The 22240-nt window shown below is 37.5% G+C and overlaps 1 protein-coding gene across 2 annotated transcripts in view; it reads right to left on the bottom strand.

Annotated features, from left to right (window-relative positions):
- Positions 1 to 15399, bottom strand: part of PTAR1 (protein prenyltransferase alpha subunit repeat containing 1) — a 40344-nt gene extending 24945 nt beyond the window's left edge. The window contains exons 1-3 of one of the 2 annotated variants that reach the window (XM_019661098.1): positions 15253 to 15399; positions 14761 to 14957; positions 6282 to 6451 (exon numbers count right to left, since the gene is read on the bottom strand). In XM_019661098.1, coding sequence (XP_019516643.1) covers positions 6282 to 6309 — 28 coding nt within the window. In that variant the 5' untranslated portion in view covers positions 6310 to 6451; positions 14761 to 14957; positions 15253 to 15399. The remainder of the gene's footprint in view (positions 1 to 6281; positions 6452 to 14760; positions 14958 to 15252) is intronic. The other variant, XM_019661097.1, reaches the window with a different exon arrangement.
- Positions 15400 to 22240: the final 6841 nt, after the last annotated feature.

Genomic DNA, 22240 nt, shown 5'->3' with positions numbered 1-22240 from the left:
TTTAGACATTGTCTTCATTTTACTGAAACTGAAGAGAATTTTAGGATTAAAATGATCAACCTAGAGCATAATACAAAATTAAGGAAACCTCTTCCAAGCTCACATTAAACTCTAAGTAAATAAAATAATAAATATTGTTATAATGATTTAGCATTATTGCTTACTAGGCATAAATACTTGATATTATTTCATTGAATTTTCACAATCACAATTTCTTTTGAAGTCTATAATTTTTCAAAATCCATTAAACAACCTGGATAAATTGATATCTCATGTCTTGGACACTCCCATTCTGCATTTAAAAAAAAAAGTGCGTAACCAATGGCTGTTACTAATTTGTTTGTACTTCTAATGCAACTCTTCCACCCCACCCATAAATGAAGACAAGCTCATCCTCCATGAGGGAGATACATCTGTACAGCAGCAAGGACAAAAACTAACAATCAAAAATACCTGTCTCCACTTTTCATTTTGTGGCTGTGTAAAGAGAGGAAGGCTAACCAAAGTAACATTTCCTTTAATGGAGGGTCTCCCCCTAACAGGGCAATAACAACTACTGGGTTCAGAGCCCAGTTCTACCACTTACTGGGAAGTTCCTGGACTTACCACTTTGTCTTTCTGTGCCTAATATCCTCCTTATATGTAAAATGGAGCTAATAATAGTACTACCTCATGGGGATATTAAATGATTCATACCCATGAAGTGTTAAGACAGTGCTTGACACAATAAGCACTCAATGATAACTCCTGTTACAAAACCTGTATTTCCTAGACCAGTTCCACAAATGATGCTGGGATTAAGGGCCACCAAAAGGAGGAAAATAATGTCCTAAGCCATCTGAGCAGTGACAGCTGAGCAGAGGGGATACTTCTCAACTTCTAAGAATCTTAGATTTAAAATGTATCAACAGCCTCAACAACCATCACTGGTGCCTAGTAACACATATAGTCACAGGCCCTTCTCCACTCCTACTTGACAAACCACTAACTCTTCCTATAATAATTCAAGACTCAAGTTCAGACAGGACTTCAAGAAGCAGTCCAGCCTGATCCAAGAGGTGGGGGTGAAAGGGAATATCAGAAAAGGGAATGCCAATGAAGGAGAAGTAATTAGGTTAGAAATACTGACCACAATGAAAGAATCACTCCTGAATTACATTTATTTTTCTGCCCTTCTTCCCCACTGGCTCTGGCTAGATGAGAGAAAGGAAACTCGTGTTTCTTGAGAGCCTACTACATGCGCTGGGAGCTTTACACACACTAATTCATGTGATCATCACAACTACCCTGAGACCTATCAGTGTGATAATAGGAAGAGGTTAAGTAATTTGCCTGAAGTAACTGCTAAGTGACTTCACTGTGTTGATGAATTGAATATAAATCCAGGTCTGTTTTTCTGCAAAGCCAGGTGCTCTTTCCAGTCTAGCAAACCATCTACAATTACTCTGCCCTCTTCGAGTGAAGACTGAGCCAAAGATCTAAAGATAAACATATATGATCAACAGTTGTAACTATTTCAACCTACATTTCATCAACTATATATCATTTTCCTTTGCAGTTTTACCCAGAACATGTGAGCTGCTAATATCCCTACTATCTTTGAATTAAACAGATTTCTCTCCAACCAGCAGAGCATATACCAGTAAATAACTGCTTCTTTGTTAAACACACTCCAATACATAACTTACTCATCATCACATCACAGAAAGAAAATAAGAATACATTATACACTGGAAAGTAGCTAAATTCCAGCTGGAATAAGGAGAGGATAAAAGGATGCTACAGAAAAGTCAGAGAAAAATCAATATGTTTTCTTTGCAGCCTTGCATTTTAGAAGTGGTCCAAGGCCAGTAGTTATCTAGTAAGAGTCACTGCGTTTGACAACTGACTCTGACGGGGATACCATTTTCATGCATTTAGAAATAAATTCAAGGTCAACTTGGACTGGTTAATCTCTTCCTTCAAAATACATTTAGGTTACCATGCGAAGCTATGTGGTAACCACCAGAACGGCCATTTATTACAGGATAGCCAAACTACGCTAAAATCTCTTGCTTACCAAACTCTTTACTTATTTGATAATGTCTGTTGAACACATAAGATGCTGAGTAAAGAAAGACAAGCCATAATCTCTTTTTCTAACAGACTCACAATCAAGCTGGGAAAAAATGTTATTTAAATAATCAACTACAATAAAGTGTTGGTGTTACTACGCAAGCAGTCTGAATAGAGGACTCCCATGGGAGTGCAGAGAAGTGATTATTGTTTCCTGAATCAAAGAGGCTCTGCGGGTGTGTGGGTGTGTTTGTGCTGGCAACCACAACAATGATGACAACATAAGACATGAACATGGCCTCAGGAAAGGCACAGAAGTACAGCAGTGGGACCAGTGAAGTCCAGGAATACAACACTGTATGGTGTGGCTGAAATGTGTTTCAAATGGATGCAAAACTCAAATGCTTTTAGGGTTGAAATGAATGTCAAAACATATCCAGGCAAACCTGATGATAAGTAGCAACTGACTCTCTGCTTCGGTGTCTAAAGGACAGGAGGAGGTTGTAGTAAACTGGAACAAGCTTGCCCCGTCAAGAAAAGCAGGAATTCGGAGCCCCAGCCAGCTGGTGCTGTGCAGAAACTTATGCACCCATGGTCTCTGATTTTTCAAGTGAAGACAGAAATCCAGATTTCTATCTTAATTTTAAATGTTCATCCTGATTGTAAATGTTTGCCCAACTAATTAAAAACAATTTAAAAACATTATACAAGCCAAAACAAAATGTATCTGTGGGCCGATTTTAGTTGGGGGCTGAGAATCTACAACCTCCGATGCTGAATTTAAAGTGAAGGAAAAGGCTGGGGACAGATTATGAAAACCCTTAAAATCATGCCAAGGAGTTTGAATTCTACCGTGTAGGCATCATGAAATAAGATGAGTGGATATATATTTCAGAAAAGTACCTCTCAAACTGTGTTTGTGGGAATTATTATTTGAGACAACCGGCTAGTGGCATGATGGAACATGGCTTACAGAAGAGGCTGAACACGGTGTAAACCCGTTATGAGGTAATGACATTTGTCTGGATGAGAAATAAGAAATGGAGAGCTGAAGATGGCTTTTAAAGAGACAGCTCAGTTATGGAGCAGAACTTGTGAGAAACAGGGAGGAGCAAAACAGGATGACAGAAGAGCACACTCGGAGACAAAGCGCACAGCAAAGCTCTGCCCAGTCAGGACTCCAATGCTGTGGACTTATCGCTTTCTTTTTGTCATGGATTTCTCAAAAATTCAAATTACAGTATCATTCCTCTACCAAACCACATATGGCTATTACTGTATCGAACTTTTAAAAAATATCAGTCTCTAAGTAATTAAACAGAGATGCTGTGATGGTTAATTTTAGTTAAACCATGGTTACTCTTGATTGGCTACAGGGTGCCCAGATGAAATGTTTTTACACAGTATTTCTGCGTGTGTCTGTGAGCATGCTTCCGGATGAGATTAGAGCAGTTAAGGCAGATTGCCCTCCCACATGGAGGCGAGCATCATCCACTCTGGTGAGGGCCTGGAAAAGAACAAGAGAAGGAAGGAGGAGCAACTCACCCCTTTTTTGCTTCCTGCTGGTCTGCTTGAGTTGGGACATCTCATCTTTTCTGGCCTTTGGATTGGGATTGAAACCACTGGCTCCCTGGTTCTCAGGCCTTCAGACTCAAACTAAATTACATCACTGGCTTTCTTGGGCCCCAGCTTGCAGAAAGCAGATCAGGGGACTTTTCAGCCTCCACAATCATGCGAGCCAATATGTCATAATCTCCTTTTATATAGTTATATACTTATAAAGTTTTCTGCTGATTATTTATCTGGAGAACCCTGACTAATACAGACGCTTTCCAAACATGCACGGAATTCAACACATTAATGAAAACATAAATTCAGTTTGCTTAAAAAGAAAATAAATCTATCCCGAGAATAAAGGTCCCCTTCAGTTATGGAATACATTCTTAGTGGATGCCTAGAATCTGGACATGATCAATCAGAGACACTGACATTTCTAAAATTGTTCCTAAATTGTCAGAATTCTTCACTTGGCTCTTCTTGCACATATATTTTCTACAAAAACAGTTTTAAAGGTACAGCATTTTCATGAAATAAGTGCTTTTTCCATATATTTTTCACTTTTTTTCTTAGCAAGGTTCACCTCTGTGTTCTAGTAGCTTCGGTTCACAAGTTTGGCAGACTACTCTTATGATAGTCAGGATTTTCAGGTATTTCTGTCAAATCAGAAATTCACTTCCATATTTTTACTAATAATATGATCTCGTACACCTTGAGTTTTATGTGACACCACACTAAACTATGCTGTCCCCTCCCACCAAACAAGTAAAATGGAAAAATGCTTCCATGTGAATATAGGTGAGGATAAAATCGAGTCGCTTCTGTACACATGCAGTTGCATCAGAATTTAGAGTTTATAGATGCTAGCTATTCGTGTAAGTGAGCTTAACCATTTGATCTGCCCGGGTCCTCCTGGGCCTATCAAGACAAATTACATGATAAGGAAATTTAGCGATGCCAACTGTGCAGTGTCCAGAAATACAAGAAAGAGGGAAATGGACTGGGAAGGCTATAGGAAGAAGGTGGGATGGGCTAGCACACATGAATGGGCCAAAAATAATGATCTGAAACAAAAATAGTCTTTGGTGCTTTAAAATTTACACTGTTTCCTCTCTACAAGAGCATCCCTCTGTCTCCTCTCCCCAGGGTTAGGTATGTATTGGTTCAATTATACATTTATGTGCACCAGAGCACATACCATACACCTTTGGCAAAAAAAAATAATAACTTGATGGATTAATATGGTGTCACTTTGTACCTTAATGTTACTGAAACCTACTAGTGATAGAATAGAGAAAAGAGGGTCTAACAACAGATAAATACCCTTACCTTTCAGTTTATGCCTAAACTTACACCTTTAAGTTAATGCCACAAACTTAAGCTATGCCATAAACTTAGATGTAGCTTTTGAATTAACTTAGATGTAGCTTTTTAATTAAGATATATATACATCAGAGAATTAAATGAGTGAAAAACACACAGAAAATACAAACTATTCCACACATTAAATCTTCAAATCAGACTCCTTTTCTGTGCTCTAAATAGGGGAAAGTGCTATTAACCAACTAAGACAGTATATTAAGGATAAAACTGAGAGGAATGTAAGGAAATTGCTATGTCATACACTTGGTAACACTCCACAAAGAGATTGTTTTTCATTCAACTGTAAGCTTCCTGAGTAAAGAGAACATGTATTATTCATCTTTTTATGCCCTACAGTACTTAGAACAGCTTTTGCTATGATAGGCCCCTGGTAATGGCTACCAAACTGGGAATTAAAATTCTCTAGGAAACAAAGTTCTTATTCAAAATTAGCCACCACGCATACTGAGCACTTTCGAAGTGCTAGATGTGGGAAGGGGCAGGAGCTTTACGAAAACGGTTAAGAATATGGGCTTGGAAAAGTACTCGCCAAAAAAGTGAGATCTCAGCTCTCACTTTTACCAATAAAGTAAACAATGTGTGCACAGAGGCTTAATACCACATGTGGGGGGAAACCAAAAAAAGAGATCAGGTAGAATGAAAGGAATTGTCTGATGCGGCAAAGAGCTGTCTCAGAGGAGAGAAGCGAATGCTGGGATGGTTTTATTTTGCTCATAACCACACAGGAACAGGACACAGAGAGGCAGAGCTCAACTGGGAGTCACAGTGCATGCAACAACGCTTTCACAAATCACCGAGCTGGTTCACAGTGCAACTACCACCATCATGCCTGTCAGCTCATTTGGGCTGCTACTAAAATGATTTCTATTGATCATAAAGTACTAAAGGATTAGAAACCAGAGAATCTGAGCTTGTAGCAACTATAGTCCTGTTCAGTAATTTTCCAACTTTTTTTTTCTTTTTTTTAAGCTATAGGATGTCTTATTCAAATAAAATTTTATAACTGACCCCAATATACAAAAAGATAAAATTAGAATTACTCTGATTTACTGCTCAGGTTGCAGCAGGTGGCCTGGGACCCTGCTTGAGGCACCAGAGAATCACTATGGATGCAAAATTTGAAAACTACTGACAAGTCCAAACTCCTGCTTGACAGAGGTTAAGCAGTCACTCAGGCAGTGAATGAGAGCTGGAACTAGAATCTGGGAATGTCAACACCCAAAAAGGGTTCTTCCCACTATATTCCATGCTGATTCTAAAAAACTGAGGATACAATTCATACTTACCATCTTTGTTCAGCCACTGTTTTCTCATTCTGTACAAAAGGAGCTAGTTGTGGACATATGGTAAAAGGAACTTGACACACCAGCTCTCCACACCAAGTTTGTTTTCAACCAGAACTATGGGACTCCGGTTATACCGAGCTTCAGGACATGGGATCAGGCCAATTTCATCTCTTAATATGTAAAACATAAAAAAGAATTAAAGATAAGAATACTAGCCTTTAAAATTTTTCAATCCTACAGAGTATTATTTTTTTTAATTCACTTTTTTTCCTTTCTTAAAAATACTATTTAGCTCACTTACTGGCTTGGTAGAAATTAAAAAATAATCACCAGTTTTTAAAAATACTAACAGTATAGGAAAATAAGTATGCTGTACTCCTTGCTGACAGGAATGAAAATCAGTCTGCTACTCTTCAGATGGAAATTTGAAAATCTCTTTCCAAATTTTGAATACATATACTCTTTGACCCAGCCATTCCACTGCTCAGAAATTATCCTATACCAAAATATATGAATAGGATGTTTACTGTAACACTGCAACAAAACTGGAAACAATCTAAATGTGTATCAATAGAGGGCTGGTAAAATAAATATGGCTTATCCATGTGATAGAGGTGTAAAAAAATTAGGTAGATCTGTATATGCTGGTATGGAAAGTGTGCCAAGATATAAGAAACAAACAAACAAAAAGCAAAATGCCAGTGTACAGCACAAAGCCTTTTTTTTATAATTAAAAAGAAAGATATATAGATGTATTAAAAAATTTCTCAGAAGGATACCAAGAAACTTTTGGGGAAAGGAAGGATTTTATTTTTATACACTTTAAATTTACTAATCACTTGTAAGTATTATTTCTATATTTAAAAAAGTGTCAACAGGGCTGGCCAAGTGGCACGTTGGTTAGGAGCTGGCTTGGGACGCCAGCTCTGAGCATCAGGGCCCCGGTTCGGATTCCACATGAAGGGCCAGTGACGCTGCGCCCTCTACAGCTAAGATAGTGAACAACAGCTCAACCTGGAGCTGGGGTGCCCTGAGTTGCCTGTGATGCCGTATGCTGCAGTGGGGCTGGCAGGCAGCAGCGGGCGTGAACTTTCATGAGCTGCCCTGAGTGGCAGTCCAATGGCCAATGAGCGACTGCCTCTCCAGAGCGCAATGATAATACCAACATGGGCCAGTGAAGTGACATCCTCCACAATGGCAACTTGTCTGTTCCCCTTCCCTGATTCCCCAACACTGTTCCCCTCCCTCAATTCCCCAATAACATCTAAAAAGAAAGTTAACAAATATATTTATGCTTGCCTGTTAATAAATGTATGTGGAATGGAAACAAATTATTAACAAAAGTTATCTATAACTGAGATTGTGGGCCATGTTTTCTTCTTTATAATCCTTTATATTTAATTGAATTAAAAAACAACTAATGTTGTTAAAACACAAAATACATTTCATGATTTGAACATTTTCACCTAAGGCATCTATATCCTTCAATCCACCTCACCTTAAGTTGAAAAGTTACAGCCCAATATTTAATAAACAATATGTAGGGCAGTTGACTTACATAGTAAATGAACCAGTAAACATAAAATGTTTTTGCAAAACCTGCACACATGGCTTTCAACTATAAAGAAGTTATCATTCTTGCCTGCATGAAGCAGTCTTTCTCAAATGTCCTTCCCATAATTAATGAATAGCTAACAAGAAACCTTTTAATAAGAGCAGTTGACATAACAATATTTTTAGAGTGTCTAAATAAATTTTTTTAAATGTGTTTTTAAAAAGCAAAATAAAGAACTGGTTTTCAGAGCTTGGGTGTGACAATGACATTATCTATTAGGTCCCTGGGATTCCCCCACCAAGAAGACAGTAGTTTGACAGATGAAAGAGGGAAAAAACTTGTCCAATTACAGGTTATAAGAAAAATCCTTTTTTTGTTAGGCCACCAACACAAATTGGTGGGAGGCTGTAGAACTAAAAATCCCTCCTGGAAACTCTATAAACTGGGAAAGCTCAGAGGTAACCTACTGTCTAATGATCACTCCATTAGTGACATAGAGATATTTATGTCTCTCAATAAACAACGGTAATCTAGGTATTGCAAGTCACTAACCATTCTTTCAAGCTAATTTAACTTGCAAGTCAATTTTGAGACCTAAGGTTTTTTGTCCTGACAATTGGTTCAGTTGATTCAGAGATGTTTCGATATACCATGTCAATACTATCTAAACATTTTATGAGTACTACTACAATGTACTGGGTACTGTGTTAGGTTCTGAAAATGCAAAAATGAATAAAACAAGGGGGGTCCCAGAATTTACAGAGCTGATAGTTTTGCTGGGAAGTTGTGTCAATATCTATAATAAAATGTCATCACTTTGCCATTCCAGTAATACAAATAAAGTTCGGTAGGAAAAACAGGCCAATGCTGAGAGCATCTGAGGCCAATGCCCAGTACATATTTAAAAACATGTTTTCGCATTTGTATTTGATGATAGGACAACCAGCCACATCTAGATCTACAGATGACTAATATATGTCGGAATCTCTGGTGTTTAAAAAATCTCTGCAATTATTTCAAGAAAAGTTTGTCTAATAACCACTTACAACACTTTAAAGAACAGCAAAAGTCAACAATATGAATGTTAAGTAACAAGAATAAAAGAATCCTAGCTTCTGGGTATAGTTCGGGTATTTTTGGGGGGGGTAGGGGGGGTTATAACTGAAATATACAATGTTAGCAACCTGCGTTGCTTACTATTTAAACCAAAAATAAAATGCCCAACTAATAATTTAATACCTAAATGACAGAACAGAGCCATCTGCACACACACATAAAACCCAGATTGCTTTGGTTGGCTACCATTCTTCCAAGAAATAATTTAAAAAACAAAAATGTTTTGGATATCGCAGTTGCTCAATAATCGCTATTGAGAGGCTGATTATCCTTGCACTTTGGTGCAATATTCAAATTATTCGGTAATAATATTCAAATGAATAATTTTCAAAGAATATCGCATCTTGACTCTGCAAAAGAACAATATCTCTGATTTTCTTCTAATGCAATGGGTCCAAGTCCTAGCTCTGTCAATGTGATATATAGATCATGTCACTTGGCCTCTATAGGCCTCATTTCTAAAATGGTGGAATTGCATTATATTTCTAAATAAAAGAAATGGGCTGCCCGATCTCATCAGCTTTCAAATTTTATGACTAAGAAACCTGGCAGCTATTCTCATGTAAGAATGAAAACAGTCGTATAAGGGAATGTAAAGCACTAGGAAATAAAAAAAAATAAAAGAGAGGTATAATATGCAGAGACAAAAACACTTGATCTTTCAAGGTCCAGTTCTACCAACAACAGTCAATGTGAATTTGGCAAGTCACTTGCCATGAGTATCCTCATCTGAAATACAGAAATAATGATACCTTCCCTGTCTGTATGAAAAGCAAACAATACAATGTAAGAATGTGGTAAGCTATGAAATGCCAAGCAAAGATGAAGTATGTTATCATTAATTCAGTTAACAGCCTGAGGTCAAATAGAAAAGCTCCTTGCTTAACAGATAAAGAGAAGATGAGGCAAAGAATGTTAAGCATTTGTCAAGTTATTTGACCATAAGATAGACTGCTTTACTGCTTCCTAAAAATATCCATGTACTTTATAAAGATAGGTAGGTCAGTAAGCTTCCAAATAACAGCGTGCTTAACTTCAGACTTCTATGCCTAGTCCCTTAGGTCATAGTCCACTTTTTTTCTAGACAATTTAGGGTTCCAGAATCATTTTAAAATTGGAAGGGACCTCATTTTTCCAGTCTCTCATTTTTTCACATAAGGAAACTGAGGTCCAATGAGGGCAATAGGATTACTCAAGGTCATACTGCCAGTGACTAAATTAAAAATCTGGTCCTTCTAATACTTAGCCTCACACCTTTAAAGCTAGAGTAAAGATAAAGACATCAGTGACAGCCAGCAAGATTTAGATTAATTCTTTCTAGATTTCTAGTATTTAAATTTTAATTTCATACTCAAGAAAAGTTTGAAAACTCAGGGAAAATACAAACTAAAAGTCACCTGTCATCCCTCTACAACTATTATATTAGGCTATGTATCTTTTTTTTCCTAAGTATTTTACAAAAGTGAGATTATATTGGACATACTCCTTTATAATCCTTAAAAAAAAAGCTTAATTCACATAAATCATTCTCCTATTAACTTTATATATTTTTAATGGTTGCAATGAATGTGCTATAAATATCAAATACATCTCCACTTATTTTTGTATGAAATACTTAGAAAGTTCTGACTCTTTCACTACCATCAAATTCCATTCATTTATATTTTTAGGTTTCTGGAAATTGAGATTCCTGGTATTTAAGGATACTCAAGTAAATATCTGTATTACTAACGTCACAGGATTTTTAAAGTATGAAAATTTGGGACAATGATCAAGTTTGGATCTTTTCAAAGAGATACATATCACAACGCTCATTTTTTAAGGTTACCTTCTAAGACTACTCCAAAGGAATAACAACATTTTTCCTTAAAAAGGTCATCCACAGCATAATACACTCTCTTGTTTCACTTCACAATGGGGATCCACTGGCTTCCAGATGAAGTTCAAATTTCATATAACGCTGATTCTGACTTTGTTCCTCATGTTTAGACAGTTTCTTGTCTGTACTTTTCAGAAACATTATCGGTCAACTAGAATAGGCCCACTTATTATTCACAAAATATTGACCAGCTTGCCTTCTGGAAGGGAAACCGAACCATGCAAAGTGGAGCGACTAAACAGAAAACAGCCCAAGGATTCAGGAAATGGTGTAAGTCTTTTAAATCTAAATGTTATTTTATTTTTCTCCTCAAACTGAAATTTTTTTCCAGAATGACCAAAAAGGAAAGTCAGCAAATGTTCTAACAGGAACCGACTCTTGCAAATTGATAATTAAAACTTTTTGGCGATTAAATTATTTCAGAGCCCCCGTAGACTTTCCCAATTCTAAAGACTAACTTTATGTATCACTGAAATTATATCACTCACCTTATTTAGAAAAAGCTACACAAATTATTAATTTATTGAGTGTTTATTTTATGTAATATTTTATGTTAGATTTTACATACATTGTTTCATTTATTCTGCATGACAATCATAAAGTAGGAATTTTAACCCCATTTTAAAAATGAGTAAAGAATTTTGTCTAAGTCTACCCAGCTAGTAAATGACAGCCAAGACACACCCCAGGACTGTCAGACTCCAAAGCCAAACTTTTACCATAGAATTGTTTAAATAAATAGATAAAAATCAACTGTAAAAAGACAAGACTCTATAGTTTCCGATTCTTCAGACTGCAGACAATCTAAAATTGCCTTTCATTACTACTCCCTTACTCAGAAATTTTCATTGGGGCCTACCCACTGCCTAGGAAGTGTATTTTCCCTGAGCCAACTTTTATCCATCTCTCATGTCTCAATTTGTTATTGTCTCCAAAAAAACTATCTTGACCTTCTAATCTAAATTAGGCCTCTCTGTTACTATTCTTTCAAAGTATTCTTCTTATCCTTTGGAGCTCTTTTTATAATTGGTGTGTTGATTTAAGTTCCATTAGGGCAGGGACCAAGTGTGGTGTATTCATCAATCTACACCCCACTTAGTCCTTCAGACCTCGTGACTAGCACTGTATCTGCCAAATAGAAGTGCTCTTTTGCTGAATGTGTGCATGGAATGAAAGAAATTAAACTACACAGTCAAGGACTTCCATAATCTGGTCCTACTGTATCTTTTCACATTTTGCTATTTTGGGTTAATTTACTGTTCCTGTGGAGGTCTTTGGCTCCCAAAGACTGTAAATCCTACCTAGTCTTCAAAGTTCAGCTCAAAATCCACCACCTCCCCTAAGAGCCTTGGTCAAGATATACGCAACCTCCCTTCTACTTCTAATAGACTCACATAGTGCTTGCTCACCATGCTGCTAGTCTAACCTTAATCATTAAACACTTTGCAGGGTTAATTTACTATAGCTGCAGGTAAGTCTTAGGTCTCCACCCAGACCTGCACTGTGCCATACAGAAGTCACTAGGCATATGCAGCCATTATGTATAAATCAATTAATATTAAATAATATTTAAACTTCAGCTCCTCATTCACGTTAGTCACATTTCAAGCACTCAATAGCTACATGTGGCTAGTAGCTACCACATCGGACAGCACAGATACAGAACATTTCCAACATCATAGATATTTCTGTGAATGCCTTGACTATAACTGTATTTTATACTTCTTCCTATTCCACTGTGAAAATGGTACCTACAGCACCTCCTAAACAGTGAGAGTCCAATAAATATTTAAAAGAATAATAAAAAACACATGTAAACAGTTGTCTTCCACATTAGTGCAGGGGCTATACATTAAGCTAATGCCAGTCCCTGGGTCAAGCCTTCAGTTTTTCCAACAGTAGCCTTTAAGAGTCAACCACACAAACAACATTCATATGGTATTTTTCAGTTCATAAAGTGCTTCACATTCATCATTCAGTTGGACATTATTCTTTCTGAGGAATTCAGGTTAAGCCTACTATTTACTTATTGACAACTGAGTGCCAGACACTGTGAGAGGTGATTTTCCCATGTTATTATCAGCCCCACTAGATCAAGAGGAAGCTGAGGCCGAGAGAAGGTAACCTATCCATACCTACGAGTAACAAAATCCACATCTCAACCACTGCATCGACGCTTCCTGGCTAGAGATTTCTACAAACTCAGTATGTTTAATGGAGACGATGGCTAATAAAATGAGTCTATCTTGTGTTTGACAAAAAAAAAGAAAGCAAAGAGTAAAGAATGAAAACTTTTTTTTTAATACTGAAAAGTGTAATTAGGTACTAACTTAGGTAAGTGATGGGATTTTTTTTCCTTTTAATTAGAAATAGAGCCTCTTTATTACAGGAAAAAAGGTGCGAGATTGGGGGGAAAGTATAAGCAATTTTGAAAAGTCCAAATTATAAGACATTTTAAAAGATGTGTAGTAATATTATTGACGATATTGTTATTGTAGGGACTATGTATTAAAAGATAGCTGAAGACTATTATTAAGCAATAGGTTAAGCTACTTAATTTTTCAGACCTATATTACATGTCATTTTTTCAAATGTGCATCTTATTTCATACTTTCAAATCTTGAATGACCCAAATGCTTAAAATAATTATAAACTCTGCATTGACAGAGAGCACATTAATGAGATTCACCATAAAAATATGATTAAGGAAGGTATTAAAATCCTTTATGAATTTCAATAAATGTGATCCAGAAGAATTGGGATGTGTTCCAAACATCACTGTCAACCTGCCAAACCAATGAACACTCAATCTGTTTCCTCAAATATAAAATACTGATGCTTTTCTAATCTACCTCAAAAAAGAGAAACTAAGGTGTGACAACTACTTATTTGACTTCTTTCTAACGTCTGCTATAATTTCTTCAAGAAAAATAACACCACTGAGGAGAAAATAGCCCTTCATTTATCCAACTTTTTTTCTTTTTTTGGAGGACATCTCTTATTTGCACTGAAGCTCTCATTCTCAAAAAGGGATCGAAAGACTGATATACAAGACATCAAAGCATTCTTTAGAAGGCCTGGGACTCACTATGGTTACTGCCAGGAAATCATTCCAAACACTCATTTTGAAAAAGGCAGCAGTCACAAGGGGAAAGGAAGTGGCCGCTGTCAGAGGACGCAGGTGTGTTTTGAGGCCATTAGTGTTATGTTTTTAATGAGACACAATTGCAGGTCTCCAATTGTGTGCCACAGGGCGTAAGCCATCCAAGGGCTTCTTAATTCTTTGATAAGCATCACATTGAAGGAAAAGAACACTTCATTTACATGTAGGTTTGGCACCTCTTTTAGGCAGAAAAGCTTAAGAGGTTAGAACGCTTACAAAGAATAATTCACGTGTTCCAGCTGAAAGAAGAAAATATTAAAAATAAACTCCATAAACAAAGTGAAAATAACGTACAAGTTTCTTTCTTTTGGGAGGAGCTACACTCTTGCTTCTCCCTAACTCTTTTGTATCATGTTGTAGATCCATCTCTCCTTTAACAGCCTCGTTTCCACTTGCTACATAAAAGCAGAAGTGTCAGAAATAATAACAGTTTCCTCTGGTATCTTCCCAGAGGACTCCAAGAAGAACGGAAAGGAAGGAGGGAAAGATACATGTCAGTACTGTGCTGTTCTACTTAAAGAGGGCAGCAGTGTTTGGATAAAAAAAAAAAAAAAAGTTAAATAATGCTTGCTCCTTGTAACTATGAATCAGCTAATGATAGAAAGTGTCGAAGTCTCATCTACTTTACATCAGACCCATCCTGTGCCGACAGAAGCCACGCTGCTGAGAACGATCTGTTCACCTTCAAAACCAAATGCTTCACCGGTGTCTCTCCTCTACGATCTTGGGAAAAGTGACGCGCAAGTCAAAAGCCGCCTCGACCTACCTCTGGTTAATAAAAGGAGGGGCCTGGGGCCCATTAAGAATAAGGTGATCGGTAACCCCTCTCACCAACGTCCGGGGTGAACCTCCAAAGAGTTGCGTTTACAAAGCAGGCAGACCCACATCGTGTGTGCGCCTGGCTACCTTAAACGGATGCAGGATGTGGACACACGGATGAAGTCTTCCGAGTTTCCTGAACTCCTGGGAAAGGGGTGGAAAGGAGGGCGACACAAACTCGCTCCGTTTTCATTTCCCGAGGTCGCGTCTAGGGACTCGCCCGCGAGCGCGCTCCACCAGCGGAAAGCGGGCCCCGGGGAAGCCGGCAACGGTCCGGCCGCGACCTCGCTCTGTCCCCTCTCAGGAGGGGCACGCGGGCCAGGATCTGCCGTCCTCTCGCCGCCGCCCGAGGTCGGCTCGAGGCTTGACCGGGTCCCTGCCCACCCCCGACGACCCCCGGAGGCGGTGGAGGCGGGGGCACCGCCTGCGCGCAACTCACATGTGCGGGTTCCTCCTGAAGGCGTTGGTGATGTCCTTCACCACCCGTTGCACCAGCACCGCCACCTCTTCGCTCGACTCGGCCATGTTGGCGGCGGCGGCGGCGGCTCGGGCGCGCCTCCGGGAGAGCGCCGCGCAGCCGGCGGGAGTTCCGCGGGGAGCGCGCGCGTGTGCGCCGGTTTGGCCGCGCTCCCGCCTCCGCCCACGCCGCCGCCGCCGCCGCCGCCGCCGAGCACTTCCGGGTCAGCCTGCTGGTGGCTGGGGCGTGGTGTCTGCCGTGCCTGGGGCGATCTGGGCAGTCCCCGACTTCCTCTCCTTACCTTTAACCGAGTTTGTAAGCTTCCGAGTAGGTACTGCAGGCTCGATTGCAAAATTACACATTCGCTGTTTTACATGTTTTAATTTCTAGTCCACTCGGGCCGAGGAGCAAGGGGTCCTCAAGTCACTCCCCCGGAGCCAGAGACTGGTCTGACACCCTGCACCCCAGTTCTTAGCTGTTCCAGGAACCAGGCAGGTCTCTGAGAGTCCCTGGATTCAGAAAGTTTCACTGAAAGTTTGTTTTCTAAAGCAGTTAGACCTGTGGCATTTTGAGAGCCTGTTTGCTTTATTTGCCCAGCTATAGGGATGAGGAGGTCCAGAGATGCTCCCAATTGGACCATGTTGGTGACTTCCTTTTGTCCTGCCTGCCAGTTGAACATTAAAGGAAGAAGGAAGAAAGAAGGAACTGTTATTTGCCACCTGGATATAGGATGGAAAAGTACAGTACAGAAATATTTTTTTAGATTTTCTACTTGAAATGTGTGGTTGGCCCTTTATATCTGCCACTGACTCCACCAACCAGACTGAACCAACCCTGGATAGAAAATATTTGAGGGAAAAAAGTTACCTTGTTACTGTCGTGTACTATACTATGTAGTTAGGCCTAGCATGGTTGCCTCTGTACTGAACATGTACAGACTTCTTGTTACTCCCTAAACAGTACAATGTAACAGCTATTTACAGAGTATTTGCATTATTTAAAATATATGGGAAGATGTGCATAAGTTATATGCAAATACTATGCCATTTTTATAAGAGACTTGAGCTTCAACCGATTTTGATATTTGACAGGGTCATGGAACCAATCCCCCACCAATAAGGAGGGACAATTGTACTTCATTTTGCATAATATTTGCTATCCTTTGAACACTGTCAATTTTGGAGTGAAATACAAGGTCTGACAGTTAAGTTCCTGAACTCATCCTAGAAAAAGTGCTACATACCTCATTGCTGAATATCACTATGGTCACCTTCCAAGTACACCCCTTGGGAAGCTATGCACCGATGCCAGCGCCTAGTCCACCCTTCAAAAGCAATTTTGGAACTCTTTTTCTGGAATAGACATCAGAGCTGCTGTCGTATTACCCTTGATGTCCTGAATGTCATCCAAATGTCTTCCTTTCAATATTTCTTTTATCTTCAGGTAAAGAAAGAAGTCAATGGGGGCCAGATTGGTAAGTAGGAAGGTTGTTCCTATACAGTTAGTTATTTGTTTAATGGCTAAAATCTCCTTCACAGACATGAGCTGGTGCATTGTCGTGATGCAAGAGCCGTGAATTGTTGGCAAAAAGTTCAGGTCATCTAAGTTTTTCACGCAGCCTTTTCAGCACTTCCAAATAGTAAACTTGGTTAACTGTTTGTCCAGTTAGTACAAATTCATAGTGAATAATCCCTCTGATATCTAAAAAAGGTAAGCAACATTGTTGCAACAAGTTCCCCGAATTTAAAATTGTCAGAACTCCTTTGTGTGTGTGTGTGTGTGTAGATAGATAAATATAGATATATAGAGAGGGCGCCAAAAAAATGTACACACATTTTAAGAAAGGAAAAAAATGTGTTAATGTTGTACTCAATATATACCGATAACAAAACATGAATACAAGTCACGTTTGACTTCTGCAATTACAAGAGGTGTTAAAAGTGGTTACCATCAACATCAAGAGACTTCTGATTATAGTGAACTACTGCTTGAGCAACGCTGACCAAAATGTCCACTTTTATACATTGTCTTGGCCTCCCTGGTATGCATAGAGGATATAAACTAAAATGTTAACAATGATTATCTGTATGATAGAATTAATTACTGGATGTAATTAAGATCTATAAATATACATTCTTTATACTCTTCTGAATGTTTCAAACGTTCTACAATGAAACCTAATGTATGTGTTGAAGTCCTGGAGGGAAAGAGGACACCAAGGTGGTTTTAATGACAGTCCTGTAATAACTTTTGTGAAGAGTTGGAGGTAACCTTATAATCTGTTTCCATCTTTGCTCTATGTTATTCTACTTATATCACAATGTTGTATTGTTTATTAACTCCATTCATTTGAATTTGAAGTCCATTTTCTCATAGTAATACTATGCAAGATAGAGTGTAAATAGCACTAAACACATTCTTACTGATTAGTACTACAAAAAATCCCTTATTTCTCCCATTAAAAAAATTAAGTGCTCAATTAATATACATATCAAATATATATATCAAATAATATCCTCTAGGTCCATCCATGTTGTTGCAAATGGTAAGATTTCGTTCTTTTTTATGACAGAGTAATACTCCATTGTATAAATGTACCACAATTTCTTTATCCAATTGTCTATTGATGGGCATTTCTGTTGTTCTCATATCTTGGCTATTGTGAATAGCGCTGCAATAAATACAGGGGTGCATATATTTTTTTCAAATTATTGTTTTGGATTTCTTTGGATAAATACCCAGTGGTGGAATTGCTGGGTCATAAGGTAGTTCTATTTTTAATTTTTTGAGGAAACTATAATGTTTTCCATAGTGGCTGCACCAAGTTGCAATCCTACCAACAGTGCACCAGGGTTCCCTTTTCCCCACAACCTCGCCAGTGCTTGTTGTTTGTTGATTTATTGATGATAGCCATTCTGACAGAAGTGAGGTGGTATCTCATTGTGGTTTTTATTTGCATTTTTTTTAATGATTAGTGATGTTGGGCATCTTTTTATATGTTTATTGGCCATCTGTATGTCCTATTAGGAAAAATGTCTCTTCATGTCCTCTGCCCATTTTTAAATTGGATTGTTTGGTTTTGGTGTTGAGTTGTATGAGTTATAAATTTTGGATATTAACCCCTTATCAGATATATCATTGGCATATATCTTCTCCCATTCACTAGGATGTCTTTTTGTTTTGTTGATGACTTACTTTGCTTTGAAAAAACTTTTTAGTTTGCTGTAGTCCCATTGTTTATTTTTTCTTTTGTTTCCCTTGCTCGAGAGAAAAAAATCAGTAAAAATACTACTAAGGGTGCTATCTGGGAGTTTATTTCCTATGTTTTCTTCTAGGAGTTTTATGATTTAAGTCTTTAATCCATTTTGAGTTTATTCTTGTATATGGTATAAGAAAGTGTTCCAGTTTCATTTTCTTGCATGTATCTGTCCAGTTTTCCCAGTACCATTTATTAAATAGGCTGTATTTACCCCACTGTAAATTTTTGCTTCATCATAGATTAAATGACCATAATTCATATAGCCATGGATTTATTTCTGGGCGCTCTAGTCTGTTCCATTGATCTATGTGTCTGTTTTTATGCTAATACTATGCTGTTTTGATTACTATAGCCTTGTAGTATACTGTGATATCAGGTAGTGTGATACCTCCCACTTTCTTCTTATTTCTGAGGATTGCTGTGGCTATTTGGGTCTTTTATGGTTCCATATAAATTTTAGGATTATTTGTTCTTGTTTTCTGAAAAATGTCATTGGTATTTTGATAGGGATTACATTGAATCTACATATTGCTTTGGGTAGTATTGATATTTTAAACATTAATTTTTCCTATTCATGAGCATCATATATGTTTCCATTTATTTGTATCTTCTTTAATTTCTCTCTTCAATGTCTTATAATTTTTTGAGTGTAGGTCTTTTACTTCCTTGGTTAAATTTATTCCTAAGTATTTTATTGTTTTTGATACAATTGTAAATACGATTATGTTCTTAATTTCTTTCTGATAGTTTGTTATTCATGTATAAAAATGGAACTGATTTCTGAATATTAATTTTGTATCCTCCTATTTCACCAAATTTATTTATGAGTTCTAATAGATTTTTGGTGGACTCTTTGGCGTTCTATACATATATAGTATCATATCATCTGCAAATAATGACTACTTTACTTCCTCCTTTCCCATTTGGATGCCTTTTATTTCTTTTTCTTGTCTGATTACTGTGGCTAGACCTTCCAGTACTATGTTGAATAAAAGTGGAGAAAGTGGGTGTCTTTGTTTTGTTCCTGATCTTAAGGAGAATGCTTTTAGCTTTTCCCTGTTGAATATATTAGCTGTGGGTTTGTAGTATATGGCCTTTATTATGATGAGATATGTTCCTAATAATCCCACTTTGCTGAGACTTTTTATCATAAATGGATGCTGGATGTTGTCAAATGCTTTTTCTGCATCTATTACTATGACCATATGATTTTTATTTTTCATTTTGTTTATAGGGTGTATCATGTTAATTGATTTGTGGATATTGAACTAAGCTTGCATACCAGGAATGAATCCCACTTGATCATGGTGTATGATCTTTTAATGTATTGCTGAATTCAGTTTACTAATATTTTGTTGAGGGTTTTTGCATCAATGTTCATTAGGGACATCAGCCTATAGTTCTTTTTTTTGTAATGTTTTTGTCTGGTTTTGTTATCAGGGTAATGGTGGCCTCGTAAAATGACCTTGAGAGCCTTTCCTCCTCCTGGATATTTTGGAATAGTTTGAGGAGAATCAGTGTTAATTCTTTTTTTGAATGTTTAGTAAAATTTACCTGTGAAGCTATCTGGACCAGGACTTATTTGTTGGGAGCTTGTTGATTACTGATTCAGTTTTGTTGGTGGTAACCAATCTGTTCAGATTTTCTGTTTCTTGTTGATTCAGCCTTGGAAGGTTGTACTCTTTTAGGAATTTATCCATTCCTTCCAGGTTGTCCAGTTTGATGATGTATAGTTGCTTGTAATATTTTCTTAAATTTTTTTGTATTTCTGTGGTGTCTGTTTACATTTTTCCTTTTTCATTCCTGATCTTATTTAGTTGGGTCCTTTCTTTCTTTCTTTCTTTCTTTCTTTCTTTCTTTCTTTCTTTCTTTCTTTCTTTCTTTTTTTTGATGAGTCTGGTTAAAGGTTTGTCAATTTTGTTTATCTTTTCAAAAAATCAGCTCTTAGTTTCATTGATCTTTTGTATTGTTTCTTTAGTCTCTATTTTGTTTATTTCTGTACTAATCTTTATTATTTCCTGTCTTGTACTCACTTTGGGCTTTGTTTGCTGTTCTTTTTCTAGTTCACTTAGGTGTCAAGTTAGACTGTTGATTTGAAATTTTTCTTGTTTCTTGAGTTAGGCCTGCATTGCTATGAATTCCCTCTGAAGACTGCTTTTGCTGTGTCCTATAGATTTTGGGTCATTGTGTTTTCATTTTCGTTTGCCTCAAGGTATCTTGAGTTCTTCCTTGATCTCATTGTGACCCATCATTATTTTGTAATATGTTATTTAGCCTCCAGGTGTTTGTGTGATTTTCTGCTTTTTTTTTTTTTTTGTAATTGATTTCTAGTTTCATAGCATTGTGTTCAGAGAAGACACTTGATGTAATTTAAGTCTTCTTAAATTTATTGAGACTTGTATTGTGGCCTAACATGTGATCTATCTTGGAAAATGTTCCATGTGCACTTGAGAAGAATGTATATTCTGCTGCTTTGGGGTGAATTGCTATAAATATATCAATTAAATTCATCTGGCCTAGGCATCATTTAAGGCCGCTATTTCCATGGTGATTTTCTGTCTGTAAGATACCAGTGTCTGTGGGGTGTTAAAGTCCCCTAATATGATTGTGTTACTGTTGATCTCTGCCTTTATGTAGGTCAATATTTGCTTTATATATTCAGGTGCTCCTATGTTGGATGAATAAATGTTTACTAGGGTGGTGTCCTCTTGTTGGATTGATCCCTTTGTCATTATGTAATGTCCTTCTTTGTCTCTTATTATAGCCTTTGTTTTAAAGTCTATTTTGTCCAATATAAGTATTGCTAATCCAGATATTTTCTCATTTCCATTTGCATGACATATATATATTTTTTTGTTTTTTGTTTTTTTTTTAGCCGAGCCATCCTGCCACTTGTTGGCAGCTCAGCGGCAGCTCAGCTCAGGCCAGGAGTCGAACCCGGTGATACTGTTGCTCAGAGCTTGCACTCTTGAGCAAGCTCTTAACCAACTGAGCCACTCGGCCGGCCCTATGACATATTTTTTTCTATCCCTTTACTTTCAGTCTGTGTGTGTGTTTCAATCTGAGACAGCATATGCATGGGTCTTGTTTTCTTATCCATTCAGCTACCCTATGTCTTTTGATTGTAGTGTTTAATCCACTTACATTTAAAGTGATTATTGATAGGTACAGAGTTATTGCCATTTTACTATTCATATTTTTTATTTTCATTTGTTTGTTTTCTCCTTTCTTCTGCTTAACAAAGTCCTTAACATTTCTTGTAATACTGCCTTGGTGGTAATGAATTCCTTTAGCTGTTTCTTGTCTGGGAAACTCTTTATCTCTCCTTCAATTTTAAATGATAGCCTTGTTGGGTAGAGTAGTCTTGGTAGTAGGCCCTTGTCTTTCATCACTTTGAATATTTTCTGCCACTCCCTTCTGGTCTGCAAAGTTTCTGTTGAGAAATTAGCTGATAGTCTTATAGGAGCTTCTTTGTAAGTAACTAGTTGCCTTCCTCTTGCTGCTTTTAGGATTCTCTCTTTGTCTTTAACCTTTGCCATTTTAAATACAATGTGTCTTGGTGTGAGCCTGTTTGGGTTCAGCTTGTTTGGGACCCTCTGCACTTCCTGGGTTTGTATGTCTATTTCCTTTGCCAGGTTAGGGAAGTTTTCAGTCATTATTTCTTCAAATAGGTTTTCGATCCCTTGCTCCCTCTCTTCTTCTGGTATCCCT

Source organism: Hipposideros armiger, unplaced genomic scaffold (assembly GCF_001890085.2).
Source record: "Hipposideros armiger isolate ML-2016 unplaced genomic scaffold, ASM189008v1 scaffold_335, whole genome shotgun sequence".
NCBI lineage: Eukaryota > Metazoa > Chordata > Mammalia > Chiroptera > Hipposideridae > Hipposideros > Hipposideros armiger.
Note: the sequence above shows the minus strand (reverse complement) of the source record. Positions and strands in the feature narration are given on the sequence as shown.